At 36.6% G+C, this 21147-nt stretch overlaps 1 protein-coding gene and 1 non-coding gene across 2 annotated transcripts; one reads left to right on the forward strand and one right to left on the reverse strand.

The window, feature by feature from the left end:
• The first annotated feature begins 12834 nt into the window (after positions 1-12834).
• LOC128285485 (protein MAINTENANCE OF MERISTEMS-like) lies at positions 12835-13675 on the forward strand. Its single transcript, XM_053022964.1, has 3 exons — positions 12835-12888; positions 12998-13346; positions 13452-13675. Exons 1-3 carry the CDS (start codon positions 12835-12837, stop codon positions 13673-13675), a joined length of 627 nt encoding a protein of 208 aa, XP_052878924.1.
• A 7366-nt stretch (positions 13676-21041) lies between these two features.
• LOC128285975 (small nucleolar RNA R71) lies at positions 21042-21147 on the reverse strand. Its single transcript, XR_008276522.1, has one exon. It is a non-coding gene; the product is annotated as a small nucleolar RNA R71 (small nucleolar RNA).

Consider the following 21147-nt stretch of genomic DNA (forward strand, 5'->3'; position numbering starts at 1 on the left):
TATAATATAAAATATTTCTACTCATTAGAATTTATTTGATTTCTATTTCACTTCACAATTTATGCTGTTCAAATTTCGAAATTGCACTTTTACCCCAAAATTTACAGCTTTCACAATTTAGTCCCTACTCAATTCACCCATCAATTGAACTAATTTTTCTCAATTAACACTTTATTTTATCATTATAAACTATTTCAAAACCTTTTATATTCTGAATTTCAACAGCAACCTTCAATTCACAACTTTTTCACAATTAGGTCCTAAATATCATTTCCTATCAAAATCACTTAATAAAACCACCTTAATATGAAATTAGAACTTAAATTTCATAATAATTCATCATAAAATTCCCTTATCCATCCAGGGTAACTTCCAATTTCACCCATAAAATCAAAAACTAATGAATTCTACAAGTGGACCTAATTGTAAAAGTCATAAAAACATAAAATTATCAAGAAAAAGCAAGAATTAGACTCACATGATGTAAAAATATGAAAACCAGCTTTCTCCAGACCTTCTATGGCGTTTTGGCTGAGAAATTATGAAGAAAATGTCTAGATTTTTCAATTACATCATTATTTAACTATTAACTTTTATCTATTTCCAATTTTGCCCCTTGTTCACATTGTTTTCTTGCTTATTTCATACCCAAACCGTCCAGCCATTAACCTTTGGGTCTAATTGCTCTTTAAATCCATCTTTTAAATACTTAAGCTATTTACTCACAATTTAACAAATTTTGTGCTATTTTCAATTTAATCCTTTTCAATTAATTAGCCATCCAAACGTTAAAATTTTCTAACTAAACTTTAATACTAACTCAATGACACTCCATAAATATTTATAAAAATATTTATAGCTCGATTTTCAACTTTGAGGTCTCGATACCTCATTTTTGACCCGTTTGACCTAATAAATTCTTTTAATTCACTAATTTCACCATTTCACAAATTCTTCTAAATTCTTACTTGACTCATAAATATTAAATTACTATCTTGTTCAATCTTATTTGTCGAATTTAGTGATCTCAAATCACCATTTCCGACACCACTGAAAATTAGGCCGTTACAAATATCGTCACACCTGAAGATGAAAAACCCAAAGCCATGACTGGAAGCGTCGGGGAAGTAGGTCATTTCACTCGTAGTGGAAGATGTTATTCGAAATAGGTGAAGAAGAACAGTTACTTGAAACAAAAAGGAAAAGCACCGATGCACGTGACTGAAGAGGAGCATGAAACTGTGCCTGAACAAGAAGCTAAAAAGCCTGTGGACGAGGAAGAAGCACAGGAATTCTTAAAATTTATCAAGCACAATGAGTACAACGTGGTAGAATAATTGAGCAAGCAGTCAACACGAATCTCGGTATTATCTCTGCTGTTGAATTCAGAACCACACCGGAACGCTCTGCTGAAAGTGTTAAATCAAGCTTATGTGGCAAACAATATATCCGTTGAAAAACTGGATAGATGGATGAACAACTTGAATGCGGATAATTTTATTTCTTTTAGTGATGATGAAATACCGCCCAATGGTAGATGCTCGGTGAAAGCATTGCATATCATAACCCGTTGTAAGGGCTATATAATACCGAACATGCTTATCGACAATGGATCGGCACTCAATGTTATACCTTTGGCCACACTTTCCAGGATTTCGATGGATTTATCCTATCTAAGGCCCTGTTATTCTACAGTAAGGGCATTCGATGGAACAAGACGAGAAGTTATGGGAAAAATCGAGATCCCTCTAGAAGTGGGTCCCTACATATACAATGATTGAGTTTCAAGTCATGGACATTACACCATCATACAATTGTCTCTTAGGAAGACCTTGGATACATTCTGCTGGAGCAGTCCCATCATCCCTCCATCAAAAGGTGAAATTTATCATGGATGGCTGTTTGGTCACTGTCGAGGGAGAAGAAGACATTGTAGCATCTATTTCTGCCGACGCACCATATATTGAAGTGAGTAAAGACGCTCTGAAATGTTCCTTCCGATCTCTTGAATTTGTCAATGCCACATTCGTCGCTGAGGGAAACAGAACTCCCGAGCTAGAACTGTCGAGAAATACCAAGATGGGTGTCAAGTTGACTGTAGGAAAGGGAGCCCGAGCAAGGAAAGGTTTGGGAAGTTACCTGCAAGGAATAGTCAGGGCTCTAAAGCCAGTACATCACAAGGCCCGATACGGTTTAGGGTTCCAATGGACATGCGCCAAAGAAGAAAGCAAAGGGAAGAAAGATCGGAAAGAAGGATCGCGAGAACACTAGGCCGAGAACTGAATGGGAGCCCATGGAATTCCTCCTTTATCAAGAATATTTACGTCTGCGGGAATGATATACCAAGGGCAGTATAGTGCACAAAGCACAATGTTAATGGTCGAAGAGGGTTTTCAGAATATCAGTATAAATGTCATTGACAAAGGAGCTGACACAAGTAAAGATGTCTCAAAGATACGCCTTCGTCCCTAGGGTTTTATGTTGAACAATTAGACTACCGAGGACCTTCTTGTAGTTTATAAGTCTTCAAAGTAATGCTCAAACTTTAACATTCTATTGTGTCCTTAGATATAATAGAATTCTTTTGTAAGAGCTTGTATTCGCTCTTTATCATGAATATTAATGAAGATGCATTTTGTCATGATCTTTCGCATTACCACTAATTTCATAATCATTTTCTCATTTCATAGCCTGTCCTTACATTTGCCTCATGCCATGCCATAACATTTTGTTTGGATGCCCTCTATAGTTTCCTTTTCCATTCAACTTTCAGTGCTCGATGTCAACAAAGATGAACAAACCCAGCATGAGTCCCGAAATCGATTTTGAGAAGGTTGTTTGTTTAGGAGAATTCAAGTCAAGAAAATGTCAAGACTATGTCTCGCCTCTCGACTTGCTAAGAATGGTGGAACAAGAGGATAAACAGATTTTGCCTCATCAAGAATCTGTTGAAACAATAAATCTGGGAACTGAAGAAAGGAAGCAAGAAGTAAAGATTGGGACTTCTATTTCAGGGGGCACCAGGCATAATTTGATTGTTTTGCTTCGCGAGTACAAAGATGTATTCGCATGGTCATATCAGGACATGCCAGGATTGGATGAAGATGTAGCGGTCCATAATCTCCCATTAAAGCCAGAATGCAAGCCCATTCAACAAAAGCTAAGATGGATGAGGCCTGAGATGTTGAAGATAAAAGAGGAAGTCAAGAAGCAATTTGATGCTGGCTTCCTACAAGCCTCTAAATATCCAGAATGGGTGGCTAACATAGTCCCGGTACCAAAGAAAGATGGCAAAGTACGAATGTGCGTGGATTATCATGACCTGAATCGAGCAAGTCCTAAAGATAATTTTCCCTTACCACACATTGATACGTTGGTGGATAACACAACAAAACATTCATTGTTTTCTTTCATGGACGGATTCTCGGGTATAATCGGATCAAGATGGCCCCGAAGATATGGAGAAAACTACCTTCGAACAATGTGGGGAACATTCTGCTACAAGGTGATGCCATTTGGGTTAAAGAATGCTTGGAGCAACATATCGTAGGCTATGGTGACGTTATTCCATGACATGATGCATAAGGAAATAGAGGTCTACGTCTATGATATGATTGCTAAATCCCGAGGGGAGGAAGAGCATGTAGTGAACCTGAAGAAATTGTTCGACAGACTGAAAAAGTTCCAGCTAAAGCTCAATCCGGCTAAATGTACGTTTGGGGCTACCTCGGAAAAGTTGCTAGGCTTTATTGTCAGTGAAAGAGGTATCGAAGTTGATCTAGATAAAATAAAAGCCATCCAAGAATTACCACCTCCGCGCACGCAAAAGGAAGTTAAAGGATTTTAGGAGATTAAACTACATCGCCCGATTTATCGCTCAACTTACCAACCAATGCGACCCAATCTTTCGCTTCTTCAAAACATAACCCGGAGAATGGAACGAGGAATGCCGTGGCCTTTGATAAGATAAAACAATATTTGTCCATCCTCCAAAGTAGTAATCGCCAACTCCGAAGACCATTGATATTGTATTTGACTGTGTTCGAAAGTTCAATGGGTTGCGATCGGGGCAACACGACGAGTCGAAAGAAAGAAAAGCGATCTACTACCTCAAATAAAAGTTCACTGAATATGAGGTAAAATATTCGCCCATTGAGAAATATTGTTGCGCTCGGTTTGGGTAGCTCGGAGACTCGCACAATATATGTTGTATCACACGACATGGCTAATTTCAAAGCTGGACCCAATAAAATACATGATGGAATCGCCGGCACTATTAGGAAGAATGGCACAATGGCAGATCCTCCTTTCGGAATATGACATTGCCTATGTAAGTCAGAAGCCGATAAAAGGGAGTGCAATAGCTGATTTCTTAGCAACTCGAACGACAGAGGAATATGAGCCTTTAAGATTCGATTTCCCAGACGAAGACTTAATGTGCATCACAGAAATAGAATCCAAGTCATCAAAAGAGAAGTCATGGAAGATGTGCTTTGATGGTGCCTCAAATGCTTCGGGGTATAGAATTAGAGCAATCCTGGTATCACCAGACGGGAATCATTATCCGTTCACTGCAAGACTGAATTTCTTCTGTACCAATAACATAGCAGAATATGAGGCTCAGATCATGGGACTTCGTGCAGCTATTGAACGAAACATCGAAATCTTAAAGGTGTACGGGGGCTCAGCCCTAGTGGTTTACCAAATCCGTGGAGAGTGGGAAGTGAGGGACCCAAAATTGATTAAGTACAGTGATTTAGTGGCTGAATTGATCAAAGAATTCAAATAAATAACTTTTCATTACTTCCCGCAAGAAGAAAACCAATTGGCTGATGCCCTGGCCACCTTGGCTTCAATGTTCAAAGCAAGTAAAGAAGCAGAAATAATGCCCATCAAAATGAGCATATACGAGGTCCCTGCACACTTTTGTAGCATTGAGAAAGAGGCAGACGGACGGCCATGGTTCCATGATATCTTAGAATATATCAAGAATCAAAGCTATCCCGAACAAGTTTAATGAGAACGATAAAAGAACAATCAAGAATGGCGTGGATTTGTTCTTGATGGGGATATCCTCATAAAGAGGAAAGGATCAAGTACTTTTGAGATGCATGGATGATGTTGAAGCCAGAAAGATACTTGAAGATGTCCATGAGGGAATCTGTGGGACACATGCCAATGGTTTCAGTATGGCCAGAAAGACTATGAGACTCGGTTAGTACTGGTTAATGATGGAAAGCGACTGCATTAGTTTTGCCAGAAAATGCCACAAATGTCAAATCTACGGCGATAAAATTCATTAGCCCCTTTGCCCCTTCACGTCATGACTTCTCCGTGGCCTTTTTCTATGTGGGGCATGGATGTCATAGGGCCTATTTTCCAGAAAGCTTCTAATGGACATCGATTCATTTTTGTGGTCATTGATTACTTCACAAAATGGATAGAAGCCGCTTGCTTGCCAATGTGACCAAGACTGCAGTTATGTGTTTTTGAAGAAGGAAATCATTTGTCGATATGGTTTTCCTGAAAGAATCATTTCAGATAACGCCATGAATCTGAATAACAAGATGATGAAGGAAGTATGCGAGCAATTCCAAATAAAGCATCATAACTCCTCACCCTATCGCCCAAAGATGAACGGGGCTGTTGAAGCAGCCAATAAAAATATTAAGAGGATCATTGGGAAAATGACTGAGACATATAAAGACTGGCACGAGAAGCTACCATTTGCTTTGTATGCATATCGCACATCTGTACGAACATCTACGGGGGCAACTCCTTTCTCTCTGGTCTATGGAATGGAAGCTGTGCTACCTATCGAAGTTGAGATCCCCTCTCTACGAGTCTTAATGGAGTCGAAATTAGAGGAAGCAGAATGGGTTCGAGCTCGATATGACCAGTTAAACTCATCAAAGAAAAACATCTAAAGGTAATTTGTCATGGACAGATGTACCAGAAGAGAATGATCGCGGCCCATGACAAGAAGGTACGGCCAAGAGAATTTCACGAAGGAGAACTCGTGCTGAGAAAGATTCTCCCAATACAAAAAGACTTTCGAGGAAAATAGGCGCCAAATTGGGAAGGTCTATACGTCGTAAAGAAGGCATTCTCGGGCGGAGCTTTGATTCTCACCGAGATGGATGGGAAGGAGTTACCTAATCCAGTGGATTCAGATGCTGTGAAGACATATTATACCTAAAAAAAAAGGGGGGATCAAGGTGAAAACCCAAAAAGGGCATCTTGATTAACACAAAAGATTAGGATGAAAACCTGAAAGGGCATTCTAATGAAGTAAACCCGGGCTTAAAGAGCAAGGCGGTTGAACTGTGGGTTAAACAGTGAAACTATAGCATTTGAAGCATTTTTCAGTAGCTCGAAATCTTCTACGCAAGAAGCCATGCTAGAAAAGATTCTTGATAAGAAACGTGGAAGAGTTCGTGTGTTGAATATCTAGAGCATCTGTATCCATTGAATACGATCCGTTTTCTCTTTATGACACTTTCTCATTATCATTGGTTAATTTTCTTTGTTTGCCACGTTTGAAATAAATAAATGTGAGGTATCCCTTTGTCCCTACCTGACCATTTTCATGCATCTCATTATTTACATGATAAATGGTGAAATGACATACTCTAAACAAAAGAAATGTTAAGCATTAACTGGATGAAAATTTGATAAGCACAAGAGTCTCAAAGTAAGAACAAAGTTCAATCGGGGGCAGAAGAGTGATATCTGAGAAACGTCGATTACTCGTGAAGCTTGAAGACAGGTATAAGGACTGAAGAGAAAGTCGAGAATCAAAGCAATGAACACAGATCCTCAACAATCGTGGCTAAATGGACATACGACAAACATGCTTAAGGAGCACTGCATAATCATGTAGGCATAAAAGCATTTAAGACAAACATGTGCATATCATGATAACATCATACATGGCATATACAGGTACTCCAACAGAGCAAGAAATCTTGAATGAGAGTCGCACTGAATCAAAGGAAAAGACACCCGAATTCTACCAAAGGACAGGTTTTGGTATTTTGATGTTTTTAATTCATGCTTTTCAAGGAAACTCAACTCATATTGCGAGAGATGAGTTGAGCCTCAAGACACGTTGAGGTATTTTTAATTGTTGTTTTCAAAATCAACTCATATTGCGAGAAGTGAGTTGAGCCTCGGGGCACGCTGAGGTATTTTTAGTTTTAAATTGACTCATATTGCGAGAGGTGAGTTAAGCCTTTTAATTTTTGTTTTTCAAAATCAACTCATATTGCTAGAGGTGAGTTGAGCCTCGGGGCACGCTGAGGTATTTTTAGTTTTAAATTGACTCATATTGCGAGAGGTGAGTTAAGCCTTTTTATTTTGGTTTTTCAAAATCAACTCATATTGCTAGAGGTGAGTTGAGCCTCGGGGCACGCTGAGGTATTTTCAATTTTTTTATTTTAATTTCAACTCATATTGCGAGAGGTGAGTTGAGCCTCAGGACACGATGAGGTAATTTCAATTTCTGTTTGTCAAGAATCAACTCATATTAAGAGAGGTGGGTTGAACCTTTTAATTTCTACTTTTTCAAAATCAGCTCATATTAAGAGAGGTGAGTTGAGCCTCAGTCACGCCAAGGTATTTTCAATTTCTGCTTTCATTATTATGTTTTGAAAGAATCAACTCATATTGCGAGAGGTGAGTCGAGCCTCAAGCCACGCGCTGAAGTATTTTTAGTTTATGTTTCAAATTTTGACTCAAACTGCGAGAAGTGAGTCAAGCCTTAGGTCACGCTGAGGTATTCTTAATTTTTGTTGTTTCAAAAATCAACTCATGTTGTGAGAGGTGAGTTAAGCCTTTTAATTTCTGTTTTTCAAAAAAATTCAACTCATATTGCGAGAGGTGAGTTGAGCTTTTTAATTTCTGCGAGAGTTGAGTTGAGTCTTTTAATTTCTGTTTTTCAAAAATCAACTCATATTGCGAGAGGTGAGTTGAACCTCCAGTCACATATCGAGGTATTTTCAAAATCTGCTTTTCAAGTTAAGTTTCAAAAAATCAACTCATATTGTGAGAGGTGAGTTGAGCCTTGGCTCACGCGCTAAGCTATTTTCAATTTCTGTTTTTAATGTCTGTTTTTAGAGAGTCAATTCATATTGCGAAAAATGAGTTGAGCTCAGGATCACATGCCGAGTAGAGAATAAAGATTTAAGCTGACTGAAGACGTCAGATTCTGTCTCCTTAAAGTTGCAGTGGAGTTGATCGAGGGCATCAGATATTGCCTTTCTGAAGTCGCAGAAGAAAAGACCACAAACCTTATCTCACTGAAGCGATAGAAGAGCATATTGAAGTTGTAGATCTTATCTTTCTGAAGTTACAGTGAAGCATATCGAAGCCACAAATCTCATAACCTTGAAGTTACATTGGAACAGATTGAAGCTACAAGGCCTTTCTCCGAATCTGCAGTGGATTGAACCAAAGCTACAAGATGCGGTGGACTGAAAAGGGACTAACTAAACAAGAAGAGTTCCAAAGCAAGTCAAGACCTAGCAAGACCGGGCAACTTTGGTCTTCTTGAAAGTCTTTGCTCTATTATCGTTGCGACAATGAGCAAAGAGGGCAACTAGAAGCCCAAATTGCCCGGCCCGATTATATCAAAACCCAACCAAACCTCTAAACCCACTAAAACCCTTAACTCATGACCCATTTACATCTACCCAAACCCATTACAAAACCCAAATATTAAACCCAATTCAAAAGCCCATTAAGCCCCCTCCCAAAAAAAAACCTAACCCCAAAAAAAAAAAAAAAAAACCTAACCCCCCCCCAAAAAAACCAAGAAACCCTAGCCATCTAGCCACTTTCCCACTTGCCCCATTTTTCCTCCCATTTTTGATATCCATTGTCTACCACCATCTCCTACAAAATAGAAAAAGAAATAATAGAAAATCATGTAAAAGATAGCTATAAAAAGCCATTCAAAAATCATGTAAAATGGGGGATTTTACAAAGATTGAAAAAAAAAACACAAAAATCCCTTCAAATTTTGAACACAAAAGAAACATCAATAAAAAGGTTGCATCTTTTTCTTTTTTCCTCTTCTTTCGAATCTTTTTTTTCTTTTTTTTGTGTTGTTTTTTTCTTTCTTTATATATACATATATTGTTAAAAAATTTTACCTTTTCCTACACTGTAAGCGTTGGTAAGGGTGTGGCTGACGACGAAGGCAAACCGACGAAGCGATCAATGACCGCCCCCTTGGCCAATTTCCTTTCCCCTCCCTTCTCTCTTCTTTCCCCTTCTTTTTTAGGTATTTTATATATATTATGTATATATTTTTAATGCCATTAGTTATATATTTCTTATGTATATATTCTTAAATACTATTATATACATATATATATATATATTTTAAATACCATATTGTGTATATATTATTATTACAAATTATTACTATTGCTAGTATTATTATAACTATTATTATATTAGTGTATATTTTATGTACATATGTATATATATATAAAATTTTGCAGATATCATTATTTTATATTATTGTTGTATATTTATTATGTACGCTTTCCTAATATTTTTTTTATTATAGATATTATTATTATTATTATTACATACTTTTATTATATGCATATATATATATATATGTATTTTTATGTACATATTATTATTTTATATTATTATTACCGATATATCATTTTTCCTATTTTATTATTAGTACATGATTTGTTTTTATTTTGTAAATATCATTATTATTGTTATTCTAATATTCTAGTATTCCATGTTAATATTTTTCATTAATGATATCATTTTTTAAGGCCTTTATCTATTTTTAATTTCTCACTTTAGGAATATTTTTTCTCATGTTTTAATTAATTTCAAAAATAAGGCAATGTACCGATTTAATATTAAGCCATCGATTTCATCGCTATGTTGGGTGAAATTCGTCGGCTTGTGTTAAAAAACGGGACACCCTTTCTAAAAAAATCGAAAACTAAAAATTCTCATTTTTCAATCGGATCACGATTAAATATTATATTGAACTCGTATTTTTGAAAATCAAGTCAACACATGTTTATAAGATACCAATTTTGGGCGTCGCGAGGGTGCTAATACCTTCCTCGCGCGTAACTGACTCCCGAACCCCAATTTTTCTCTGGACTTTCACGTAGACCTAAATTTGGCCTTCTTTTTGTTTTAAAATAATTTTATTAGGTGTCCGATCACACCTATAAAAAAGGATCGGTGGCGACTCCCTTTGTTAATAAAATCGAAAGTTGGTTTTCAAATGTTTAATAAATCGCCACAATTAGCGACCGACTGAAAGAAAAATTTTTTTTTATGTCGCTACAGTTGACATAAAACTCCTAAATAACTTAAATTACTTAATAATTATTAAATATTCAGAATAATAAAATAATAAAATAATAAAATAATAAGAGCTGATAAATACAATATTGGACTCATATATAATAAAAATTAACCACCAAACCAGAATTCAATATGATTTAAACTCAAATTAAAAGCCTAAAACTTGTAATTCCCGTCATAATCTTGTCCAGAAATTCTGCTGGTGCAGTCTTAATTAAAACAATCATAACTTGAGATCTTGAACTCAAATCAAGTGATTCAAAGTGCGTTTCAAAGCTAAGAGATAGATCTTCGAATGCCATGAACACATCTCAACCCAGAAATGCCAGGACCACATCCAAAAAGTCGTCGCAAGCCTACTAATTTTTCAAGAAATTAACAATTTTGATGAATGGAATTTTATAAATTTCACATCATCCGTGCATATATCATTGGGTCTAAAAAATAGGTTAAAGGATCCAATCGAAGATGGCTTGTTTCTTGTCAAGAGAAGGATGGCCAAGTTTTGAGTTAAGCCATTACCATAGAAATTAAAATATATTTATGATTTTGTATTTTAATTTTTAATTAATTAAATATATGTATATTAAGAAGCTCACATCATGATGTGTCGTGTTCTAACTTATGAGAAGTTATTGAGAATCACAATTTAGGTAACACTTTTGATTAAAAAAATTAAGTATTTAAGTGGAAAACATTATAGTTTAAGAATCAATTTTTCATTTAAACCAAGTTTATTTGTAAAAATTAAGCTTATTTTAGAAAAGAGACTAAGTTAAGGCTCGAAAATTCAAGATCTAAGCCCGACCTAGTTTGACTCATTTTAAATGTTACTTTTATACATTATATAATTTATAACACATAAAAATTTAGTATTTATAATATAATACAATAATATAAACATTAGAAAATGTTAAGATTCTTATACATAAAATTGTAATAAATAAAAATTATTAAATTATTACATAATAAATTAAAAATATGAATATTTTTATAATTTCAAAAAATAATATGAGTGGACATAAAATATTCTATAAAATTGAGAGATTTATATAAACTAAATATACTATATTTTTCGTACAACAACTAAATATGTGTTTATATTTTATATAGTTGTCAACGATCCTTCTTTTGTGGGAAGGACTGATGACAACTATATAAACTCAATGATATAAAATATTCTATATTTTTCATACAACATCTAAATCAATTGAATACAATATAATAATAACAAACAAGGACAATTGACAATTAGGCTTAGTTTGAATGAGTTATGTGTTTATCTCTAGTGAAGTTAAAAACAACGGTGGTAGTGAAACTAGTTACTGTAGTTGTGAGATTGGACATTGTAGAAATGAGATTAGAAACAGCGGTGGGGTATGTCTTTAGATTCAAGCATAATTGTAGCGATGAGGTAAGAATAGAAAATGACAGGATTTTTACTAATTTAATAAAAAAAATCAAAATAATACAAACATAAAATTATGTACCAAAATGGTACATGCAGGGTGGTGCCGCCTCTGGCAGAGGCGTGACCACCCTGCCTCTGCCACTAACTGTTAAAAAAAAGCAGTTAAAAAAAACAAAAGCTGTAACAAAAAAAACAAAAAATGATGTGATAGGATAGGGCCTGCCGTAGGCAGCACAGGCGGAGGGCCTGCCTCAGGTAGCACCGATGGTGGAGGTGGCAGAGGCGGCACCTGGACGATGGGACTTTGATTATATATTTTTTTATGTGATGAGGTTTTTTTATAAAAATGGTATAAAAAATAAAATACTAAAAAAATATCTTAATGAAAAAATAAAATACGAAAAGAAATAAAATACGAAAAAAATAATTTTTGGGAAAAGTGGTGTTATGGGTTTTTACTAAAATAATATAAAAATAAAATACGAAAATAGTATATTTTAAAAATAAAATCAAAATAAAAAATACAAACAAATGACAAAATCAAGGTTTTTACTAAATTAATATATAAAAATACACTAAAATAATATATTTGAAACATTATGTACTAAAATAATATAAAAAATAAAATATGAAAATAGTATATTTTAAAAATAAAATCTGAAAATAAAAAAAACCAACAAAGGGCCAAAATCATAGAACAAAAAAATTAAGAATATTGCAACATAACCCTCCTTGTTTTCTCATCTTTTTTACTTTCCAAGGAAGTTAATTACATATTATAATATATATTAAATAATATTGAACTACTTATCATGTTTTTTAATTATTATTGCATCACTCACATTATTATTATTAAATAAAAATTAATTTAAAAGATATTGAACTACATGTTGAGTATATTATATATATTATATTTTAAACCAAAATATTTTACTTATTATCATTTTAAAATAATAATAATATTTGTATTTGAGTTGGATATATATATATTTTAATGTAGTATAGCAAAAATACGTTGAAAAATTGTTTGGTATTTTTTTGTAATTAAAAGCAATATATAAAACGCAATGGCTTCATTGATTACGAAAAATCCTCACATATCTGACACAGTTAATAATATGGTAATTTATTATTATTTATTAATCACGGGTTCTATTAAAAAAAGATCTACGTAATTTACGAAAATAAATTATGTTATTATAACTATTTTCTGTAATTTAACACTATCAGGGCCCGTACCGCGCATTAAGGGGCCGGGTGAATGGTTTGGGATATTCCCCGGATGCAAGACTGATGCCCTACTTGGAGATAGTTGGATTCGGACCAGCAACATTGATCTGGACGTTTTATTTGCAGTACAATTTAATATCCGCATTGGTCGAGCGTTGGCGCCCGGAGACCCACACTTGTCAGTTGCCGTGTGGGGAGTGCACTGTCACTCTGGAGGATGTTGCATTGCAACTTGGGCTCCCAATCTATGAGAGTGACATAACGGGCGTAAGTGCGATAGCTGAGTTGGCTGCACTTTGTTATAGCCTAGTAGGAGCCTTACCCGACGATGATAAATCCAATTTTTCGGGTTTGAAATTTACATGGCTGAAAGCCAATTTTTAGTATTTATCAGTTAATGCCACTAAAGAAGCGTTCATGTGCACAGCTCGAGCGTACATTATGCATATTATAGGGGGTGTACTGATGCTCGATGCGAACAACAACAGGGTTCATCTCCAGTATTTAACTTTATTAGCTGATTTGCGTAATGTTTGCTCGTATAGTTGGGGTTCCACAGTTTTGGCTATGTTGTATAGTGACCTTTTTCAGATGATAAAGCCTGATACCATAGACATAGGCAGATGCCTTGTATTGTTGCAGTCATGGGCTCTTTATCGGATGTCATTCTTGGTGTAACAACCCGATTTTGGGTCTAGTCAGAACAGTTGATTCGGTACCACAAATCCGACATAGAAAAATGTGTTTTTATTATATTTTTATGGTCTACATTTTTGTGGAATTATTTTTTAAAAATTTCGTTCGAAAATTTTGACGTTTGGGCACTCAATTTAGTTAAAAGAACTAAATTGTAAAAAGTGCAAAAGTTGAGTTCTACATGTTAGAGGTGTCCAATTGTTATGAAATTTTAAATTGGAGGCCCTTATATGGCAATTATACCATTGGTTAAGTTGGTGGACAAAAATGAACATGGTTAGGCATGTTTCCAAAGTTTTTCATTAAGGGCATTTTGGTCATTTAGTTATTAAAATGAATTAAAAATAAAATTAAAAGCCAATTTTTGTCCATCTTCAACCCCTTGGCCGAATTTCACATGGGAAGACATAATTAGGGTTTTTCAAACTTCCAAGCTCGATTGTAAGTCCGTTTTAGCTCCGCTTTTAATGTTCTTTACATTTTTGAGATCCTTGTAGCTCAGTTTACCTATTTCTACCAATATTTTGATCTAGGATTTATATTTAAAATTTTTCCCATGGATGACATGTATGTATTTTGATGTTTTATGGAAGAATATGAATGTTTGGAGTGTGATAAACAACTTTTACTAAGTGATTTTTGTTGAAATTGCATAAAAGGACTAGTTTGTAAAAAAGTGTAAAATGTGTGTAAGTGTGTGATTTAATGCAAATTTTGGACTTCTATAGTTATAAAAATGGCTCGGCTAAGCCTAAAATACAAGTAAATTGAATAAAAATTATTTCCCGAACCTAGGGGCAAAATCATAATTTTGTGAAACTTTAGGGGCAAAATTGCAAATTTTGTCATAGGATGTTTTTGGGTTAATTTGAATAATGTGAGTATTTTAATAAGTTCAATGTGTTATTATAGACCTAGAAAGACGTGGAATCGACCTTGATCGGGGAAAGGAAAAGATTGTGGACTAAATTGCAAAATTTCTATATTTTGCACCGAGATAAGTTTGTATGTAATTAATATTTCCATTCTTTTTATGTTATTATCTTTTTTTACTATATGATATGTGGCTGCCTATAGAATGATCAATTGATGTAAACTACGAATTGGGATTGACTAAGAACGAGTTAGTAAAACGTTGAAAAGTGAAGAATTTTCCGATTGAACCTTCAGAATAGAAGAGATATGAATGATTCGTTGTGAGAACACATATGTAGTACTATGTGCAGGCTACTGATAAACCATAATATATACATATTTTTACCCCATGCTTGGCATATTTATGGATGATTTTTCCTTGGTTTTATTGAATTTGATGCTCCTAATCCTTTATGTAACATCTTGATTTTCGGGTTTTTCGCGATTCTTGATATTTTAAGTAAGTTTCTAAAATTTGGTATGTGATTATGGAATTCATAATTTGGGTATGTAAATGAGCTTATGGAAGGCCCATGAGATGGCCAGAACCTGAGGGAATTTTTAAATTTTGGACTTAGGAGTTAGGGGTTCTGGCTAGGTGCCCTTATATAAAGTTGTGGGTAAAATGTATCACAAAAAGAGCGTTAGTAAAGTGGCAAGGGTGACGCCACTAAGCTCCTAAAAAGGTGGCGTGTGAGCATAGGGGAAGACCTGGGATCGATTCCCTGTGATGACAAAAATAATGCTAATTTTTATGCTTTGTGCATACAAGAGTTGTAGCTGAATGGAACTCTTTAGAGGAGAATTTGAACCAGTCAAATGCATGGATTAAGGAGGGATAAGGGGAGAGATTTTAGGGATTTCATATGAAGATAGAGTTGGCCGAATAAGGGAGATTGGAGGGGGGATAGAGGTTTAGTTAGGGATTTTCGGCACTTAGGTATTTTTGTGCCGTTTTCTCCCTGGAGGATTAGTCTTTTTCTCTCTTTTTCATTTGCAGCCGAATCTACTATCTCTTCTTCTGTCTTTTCTTCCTTCTCCTTCTTTCAAACCAGCCCACTATTTCCCTCCATTCACTATTGTTTCTTTCCCTTATCTCTACTTCTGCCGGAATACCGCAAAAGCCGAAATCAATGAAGATAGGGGGTGCCGATTCTTTATGACCAGCAACCTTTTCTTTCCTTTTCAATTGTTGGCATTCAATTCCTTTACCTTTTAGGTGTACGGGTTCAAGAGAAGAAAGACTGTGGTAAGTGCTCAAACTCTAAATGACTCCTAGAGTAACTGTTGGCAAAAGCCGAAACCCTATAATTTAGGGAGGTGGCCGAATATAGGTATAGGTTTTAGGGGGTTCTTCTTTTTATATTTTTATGATTTCTATAGTGGAGGAGCAGTAAGGCGTAGTGTCGAATTGAATCAGCTTGGATCTCCGGAGTGGCTAGATCTAGTCAATCAATATCGACAAGGTAAGGTTCTTAAGGCCAGTTTGGGTGTTGGCCGAATGTGTAAGTACTAATATAAGATGGTTCTTGTTTTAGGTCAATTAATGGAAGCTGATTTATTAACGGTGGAATATAGGAGAAATCGTGTAGGAGATCTCGTCGAGGAATATCGCCAAACAGGTGTGTAACGAACCCTTTTTCATAGCTTAAAGCGATAAATGCCGAAAAGCCGAAATGCCGAAATTCTGGCATTTCGAGGACTTGTGAGAAAGCGAACGCTCACTAGTTAGTTAGAATTGATGAGATGATGATCGAGAACAATGGAAACGGTAAGAATGTGATTTTTGGCGTTCTCGGTAAGTTAGGCCTCGAGGGGCCAAAGTGGGGCCCATTGGGCTTTCGGGCCCATTTGGGTAAAATTGGTAGAATATGAAAACTGGTTAAATTGCGTATCGAGACTGATAAAACCGTCATGGAATATAGGCTAAATGGGCTTAGATGACGAAATCGGCTATGTAGGGCCCACTAAGGGTTTTAGGCCCAATAACTCAATTTCGCTAAAAATGGGCCAGACTCACTGTTTGCACACATGAATTGTTAGTAACCGTTAATGAACATGGAAACCCTAATTTTCGGTAAAATTACAAAATTACCCTTATAATATGAAAATGACTGTTTTGCCCTTAGGTAAAAATGACCATTATACCCCTAAGGTTTAAATATGAATTTAATACATGGGATTTTGATAAACATGGTATGTATGATATGCACATGACATGTATGATATGCACATGATATGTATGATATGCACATGATGTATTCATAAATGCATTGGGTTGAGTTTTTATATGGATGGAGGAAGTGTAAAGGGCTTATGCCCTAGTTATGATAAAGGGCTTATGCCCTAGTTATTAAAAGGGCTTTGCCCCAGTTATTAAAAGAGGCTAGGCCTCCAGTTATATGATAAAGCAGCTATGCTGCCAATGGAGAATTATGGCGGGGTGGGTCGAGTTAATCCCCACATGGTGTGTTGTTGGTACGGGTGGAGAGTAGCGGATGGTGGGTTGAGTAGTCTCCCCAAATGGGCTTACATTCTCTCATTGACATTACATGTGATATTGAAATGGGCCTATGGGCCATACCGTTTACAGTAAAGGCTTCGGCCCAGTAATATGAAATATGAAAAGGCTTCGGCCCAGTGTTATGAAATATGAATATGAAAAGGGCTACTGCCCAAGACATGTTGAGATTGATTTGGGCTTAGGCCCAACAGTCATTATTGTTTTGGGCTCGAGAGGGCTTGTTGCACACCGAGTTTCCAAACTCACCCCTTACCTTAACCTTGCAGTGAGCCTTGATGTGGGACTTGGGCTGGAGGGATTCAGAGTAGCCACGGTGATCGCTTTTGGACTTTTAAATAAGCGTTGGCTTTCATTAAATTTCCCTTAATTATTATTTATTTTTGGGTTGTAATAAGGCCATTTTAACTTTCCTTTTATTTCTTTTCGGGATTATTTTAATTTTAATAACTTTAAACCTGGTTGATAATTATTCAAATGAGCTAGACTTAGGACGTGTTTTCAAAACGATACTTGTTTTCAAAATAGCTCAACGCCACGATTAATCGATTTATCAAAGATGTCCATTTAAACAAATTTAAACTCGATATAACAAAATGTGGCTATGGTTGTGGGCATGTCTAAGATTGGATCCAATCAAAGAGCTTGGTACTTAAGCAGCCTTCATGGCTCACCTCCTCTGTCTCGGATACCTACCTGGTGCCCAGCTTCCATACACTTTGTTAACTCAACAAAATATACGGTTTTTAAAACACCAAAACGGAACGTGAGTTTTCAACTCCAATGTGGCACTTCAGATTCAGCCATAACGTCTGGGCCGGGTTTGGGGTGTTACATTTAGTGGTATCAAAGCCAGGTTGCAACAACTCGGCTGTGGATCGGGTTCAAAAATTTTTCGAAAACTTAGGCTTAAGAAGGGCATTTTTGGAAATGACTTTTGAAAATTCTTTTCAAATATGTTTTACAGAGTATACGTGTTAAAATGGTCTGAGTTTTTCTGTTTTAAATCAAGAGTTCAAAATAAAGGGTGTTTTCAAATCAAAGTTTTCAAATTTCTATTTTCGGTGATCAAAAACATGGTTTCAAGTTTTGGATTGGAGAAAGAAGTGGCGCACTGAATCCCCGACACCAAGTCTGTAAGTATATTTTCTTTACGATATATGATAATGATATGATATTATGAATAGTACTGAGACTCTACTATGATACTGTAGATAGGGGAAAACTGTAAAACGGTAGAAATGAGACTGTAGCTAGACTACGACAATACGAAAACAATTCTTGAACTACTATATTTTCATAAGACATTTTCTTAATAAACAGTGGAACATTATACTAATTTCATAAAATTCGTAAATCAGATAAGTCGATATGAGTACAAGAGGAGTTCGTGAACGAGGCCGCGGATGTGGTCGCGGAAGGGTGCAAGCTGAATCTTCATCCTCAGGGCATAGGCCAGCTGAGGAGCCATCTGTGCCACAAGCAACGGAGACTGGGTCTTATGATCGGACTGCGGGGGATGACGCTTTGTCCCAAGCCATGTTAAGGGTTTTAGAAAGAGCTGTTGGAGCTAGTACTGGGACAATGAATAGGGGGTCTATATCGGAGCGACTCCAGGCCAACGGGGCAGAAGTATTTAGGGGTGTATCTGGAGTAGCCCCAAATGTGGCAGAATATTGGCTAGAGGCAACAGAACTGATCATGGATGATCTAGACTACTCAGTGGAGCAAAAGCTGAAAGGAGCTGTGTCGCTGCTACGTGGCGAGGCATACCGATGGTGGATTACCGTAAGGGAGAGTACCCCAATTGAGCAAGTAACCTGGGAATTGTTCAAAACTGCTTTTAAAGGGAGGTATGTTGGAGCAAGCTATGTGGATGCTCGTCGGAAGGAATTCTTGAATCTGACTCAGGTGATAAGACTGAGTAGCAGTATGAGGCGTAATTTTGATGCCGAGTCGATATGCTAGTGGGATAGTGGCAACTGAATATGAGCGCAGTGTCCGATTTGAGGATAGTCTCCGCGATGAGCTTAGGATATTGATAGCTCCACAGAGGGAGCGTGGTTTTGCTGCATTGGTAGAAAAGGCTAAGATAGTCGAGGAGGTAAAGTCGATCGAGCGGCAGAATCGTGAGAAGGATCGACCCGATTCAAGAGGATTTTAGACCTCAAGTGCCACGAATCAAAATGTTAAAAGAGCAAGGATGGAGGAACCGATTCGAGCGGTTCCAAGAATACTTATAGACCGCAGGCTTGCAGGGACTGTGGTAAGGTGCATATGGGGGAGTGCTGGAAACGAACTGGAGCATGTTTTCGATGTGGGTCTGGGGAGCATAAGTTCAGAGAGTGTCCTCGGAGGACAGCTTAGGAGCTAGCTGCAGAGCAAAGGGATGTCCAACCACGGCGAGGAGGACTACCACCACGGAGGGGTCGTGGGCAAGGTAGAGGTGGCAATGGTAATGGACGAGGACATGGGGCACCTAGCAGAGGTGCTGGACATGCCAAAGCCCGACAGCCAGTGTTGGTTTATGCGGCACGACGTCGTGAGGAGGGTGATGTTCCTGATGTTATAACTGGTACGTTCTTCATTCATAGCATGCCTTACACTGCTTTGATTGATGTGGGTTCCACTCACTTGTATGTTGCTTGTAATGTATCTGGGGCTTTGGATGTGCTTCCTAAGGAGACTGTGAGTGGGGTATCGGTGATAAGCCCATTGGGACATTTGGTTAAGGTAGATAAACTTTTTAGGGCAGTACCGTTAGTGACACAAGATAAAATTTTTGAAGGAGACTTGATGGACTGGTTAGCTAAGCACAAAGCAACGTTGGATTGTGCTACAAAGAGGATGGTACTACGAACTGCTGAAGATAAGGAGATAATGGTCATAGGGGAACGAAGGGATTATTTGTCCATGTTGTTTTGGCTTTAAGAGCCGAAGTTGATTCGAAAGGTTGTGAGGCGACTTGGCCCTTGTAAGTCAAACGGGACTTGAGGAGATAACGGTAGAGTCGGTTAGGACTATTAAGGAATTTCAGGATGTATTCCTAGATGAACTTCCTGGATTACCCCCGAGCAGAGAAGTCGAGTTTGGAATCGACTTATTACTTGGAACAGCTCCTATGTCCATTGTGCCTTATTTGATGGCACCAAAGGAATTGGTGGAATTGAAGGCTCAGATATTAAGAACGTTGCCGGGGACTAAAATATTAAGAACGCTTAATTTTTGTTACTTTAGCCATTTTTATTTTTATTGCAATTAATTATATTTTTAATTTTGCTTAAATTACTAAATTTTCTTTTATTTACTTCTGGCAGGTTTTTATAGTTTATGACTAGAAGAGACCCGTCAGGACCTCTACTTTTCGACAGTGAGATCGAAAGCATAGCTCGCAGAAATTGAAGAGAAATAAGGCGAAGCCTACAATACATAGAGGAAGGGCAAGAGGACGATATTCATAACACAACCGATGATATGACTGAAAATCAGAATAATCCGCTACCTCCTGTGGTTGCTGCAAATCCAATAAATCAGAATCCTGCTCCTCGTACTATGTATGATTATGCTAAATCTACTTTAACAGGAACTGAATCGAGTATAGTTAACCCTGCTGTTGCTGCAAATAATTTTGAACTGAAACCTAACATGATTCAAATGATACAACAGTTTGTTCAGTTTGATGGTTTGCAGGACGATGATCCAAACACTCATTTAGCAAATTTTTTGGAATTCTGTGACACCTTTAAGATCAATGGCGTTTCTGACGATTCCATTCGCCTTCGGTTGTTTCCCTTTTCATTAAGAAATAAGGCTAAACAGTGGTTGAATTCATTACCGCGAGGGTCAATCACCACTTGGGAACAAATGACCGAAAAATTTTTACTTCAATATTTTTCGCCGGCTAAAATGGCTAAACGAGGAATGATATCTCTTCTTTTGTACAGATGGACTTAGAAACTCTTTATGACGCATGGGAGAGATACAATGACTTATTGAGAAGGTGCCTTCACCATGGGTT

The sequence above is a fragment of the Gossypium arboreum genome, chromosome 12 (assembly GCF_025698485.1).
Source record: "Gossypium arboreum isolate Shixiya-1 chromosome 12, ASM2569848v2, whole genome shotgun sequence".
NCBI classification, from domain to species: domain Eukaryota; kingdom Viridiplantae; phylum Streptophyta; class Magnoliopsida; order Malvales; family Malvaceae; genus Gossypium; species Gossypium arboreum.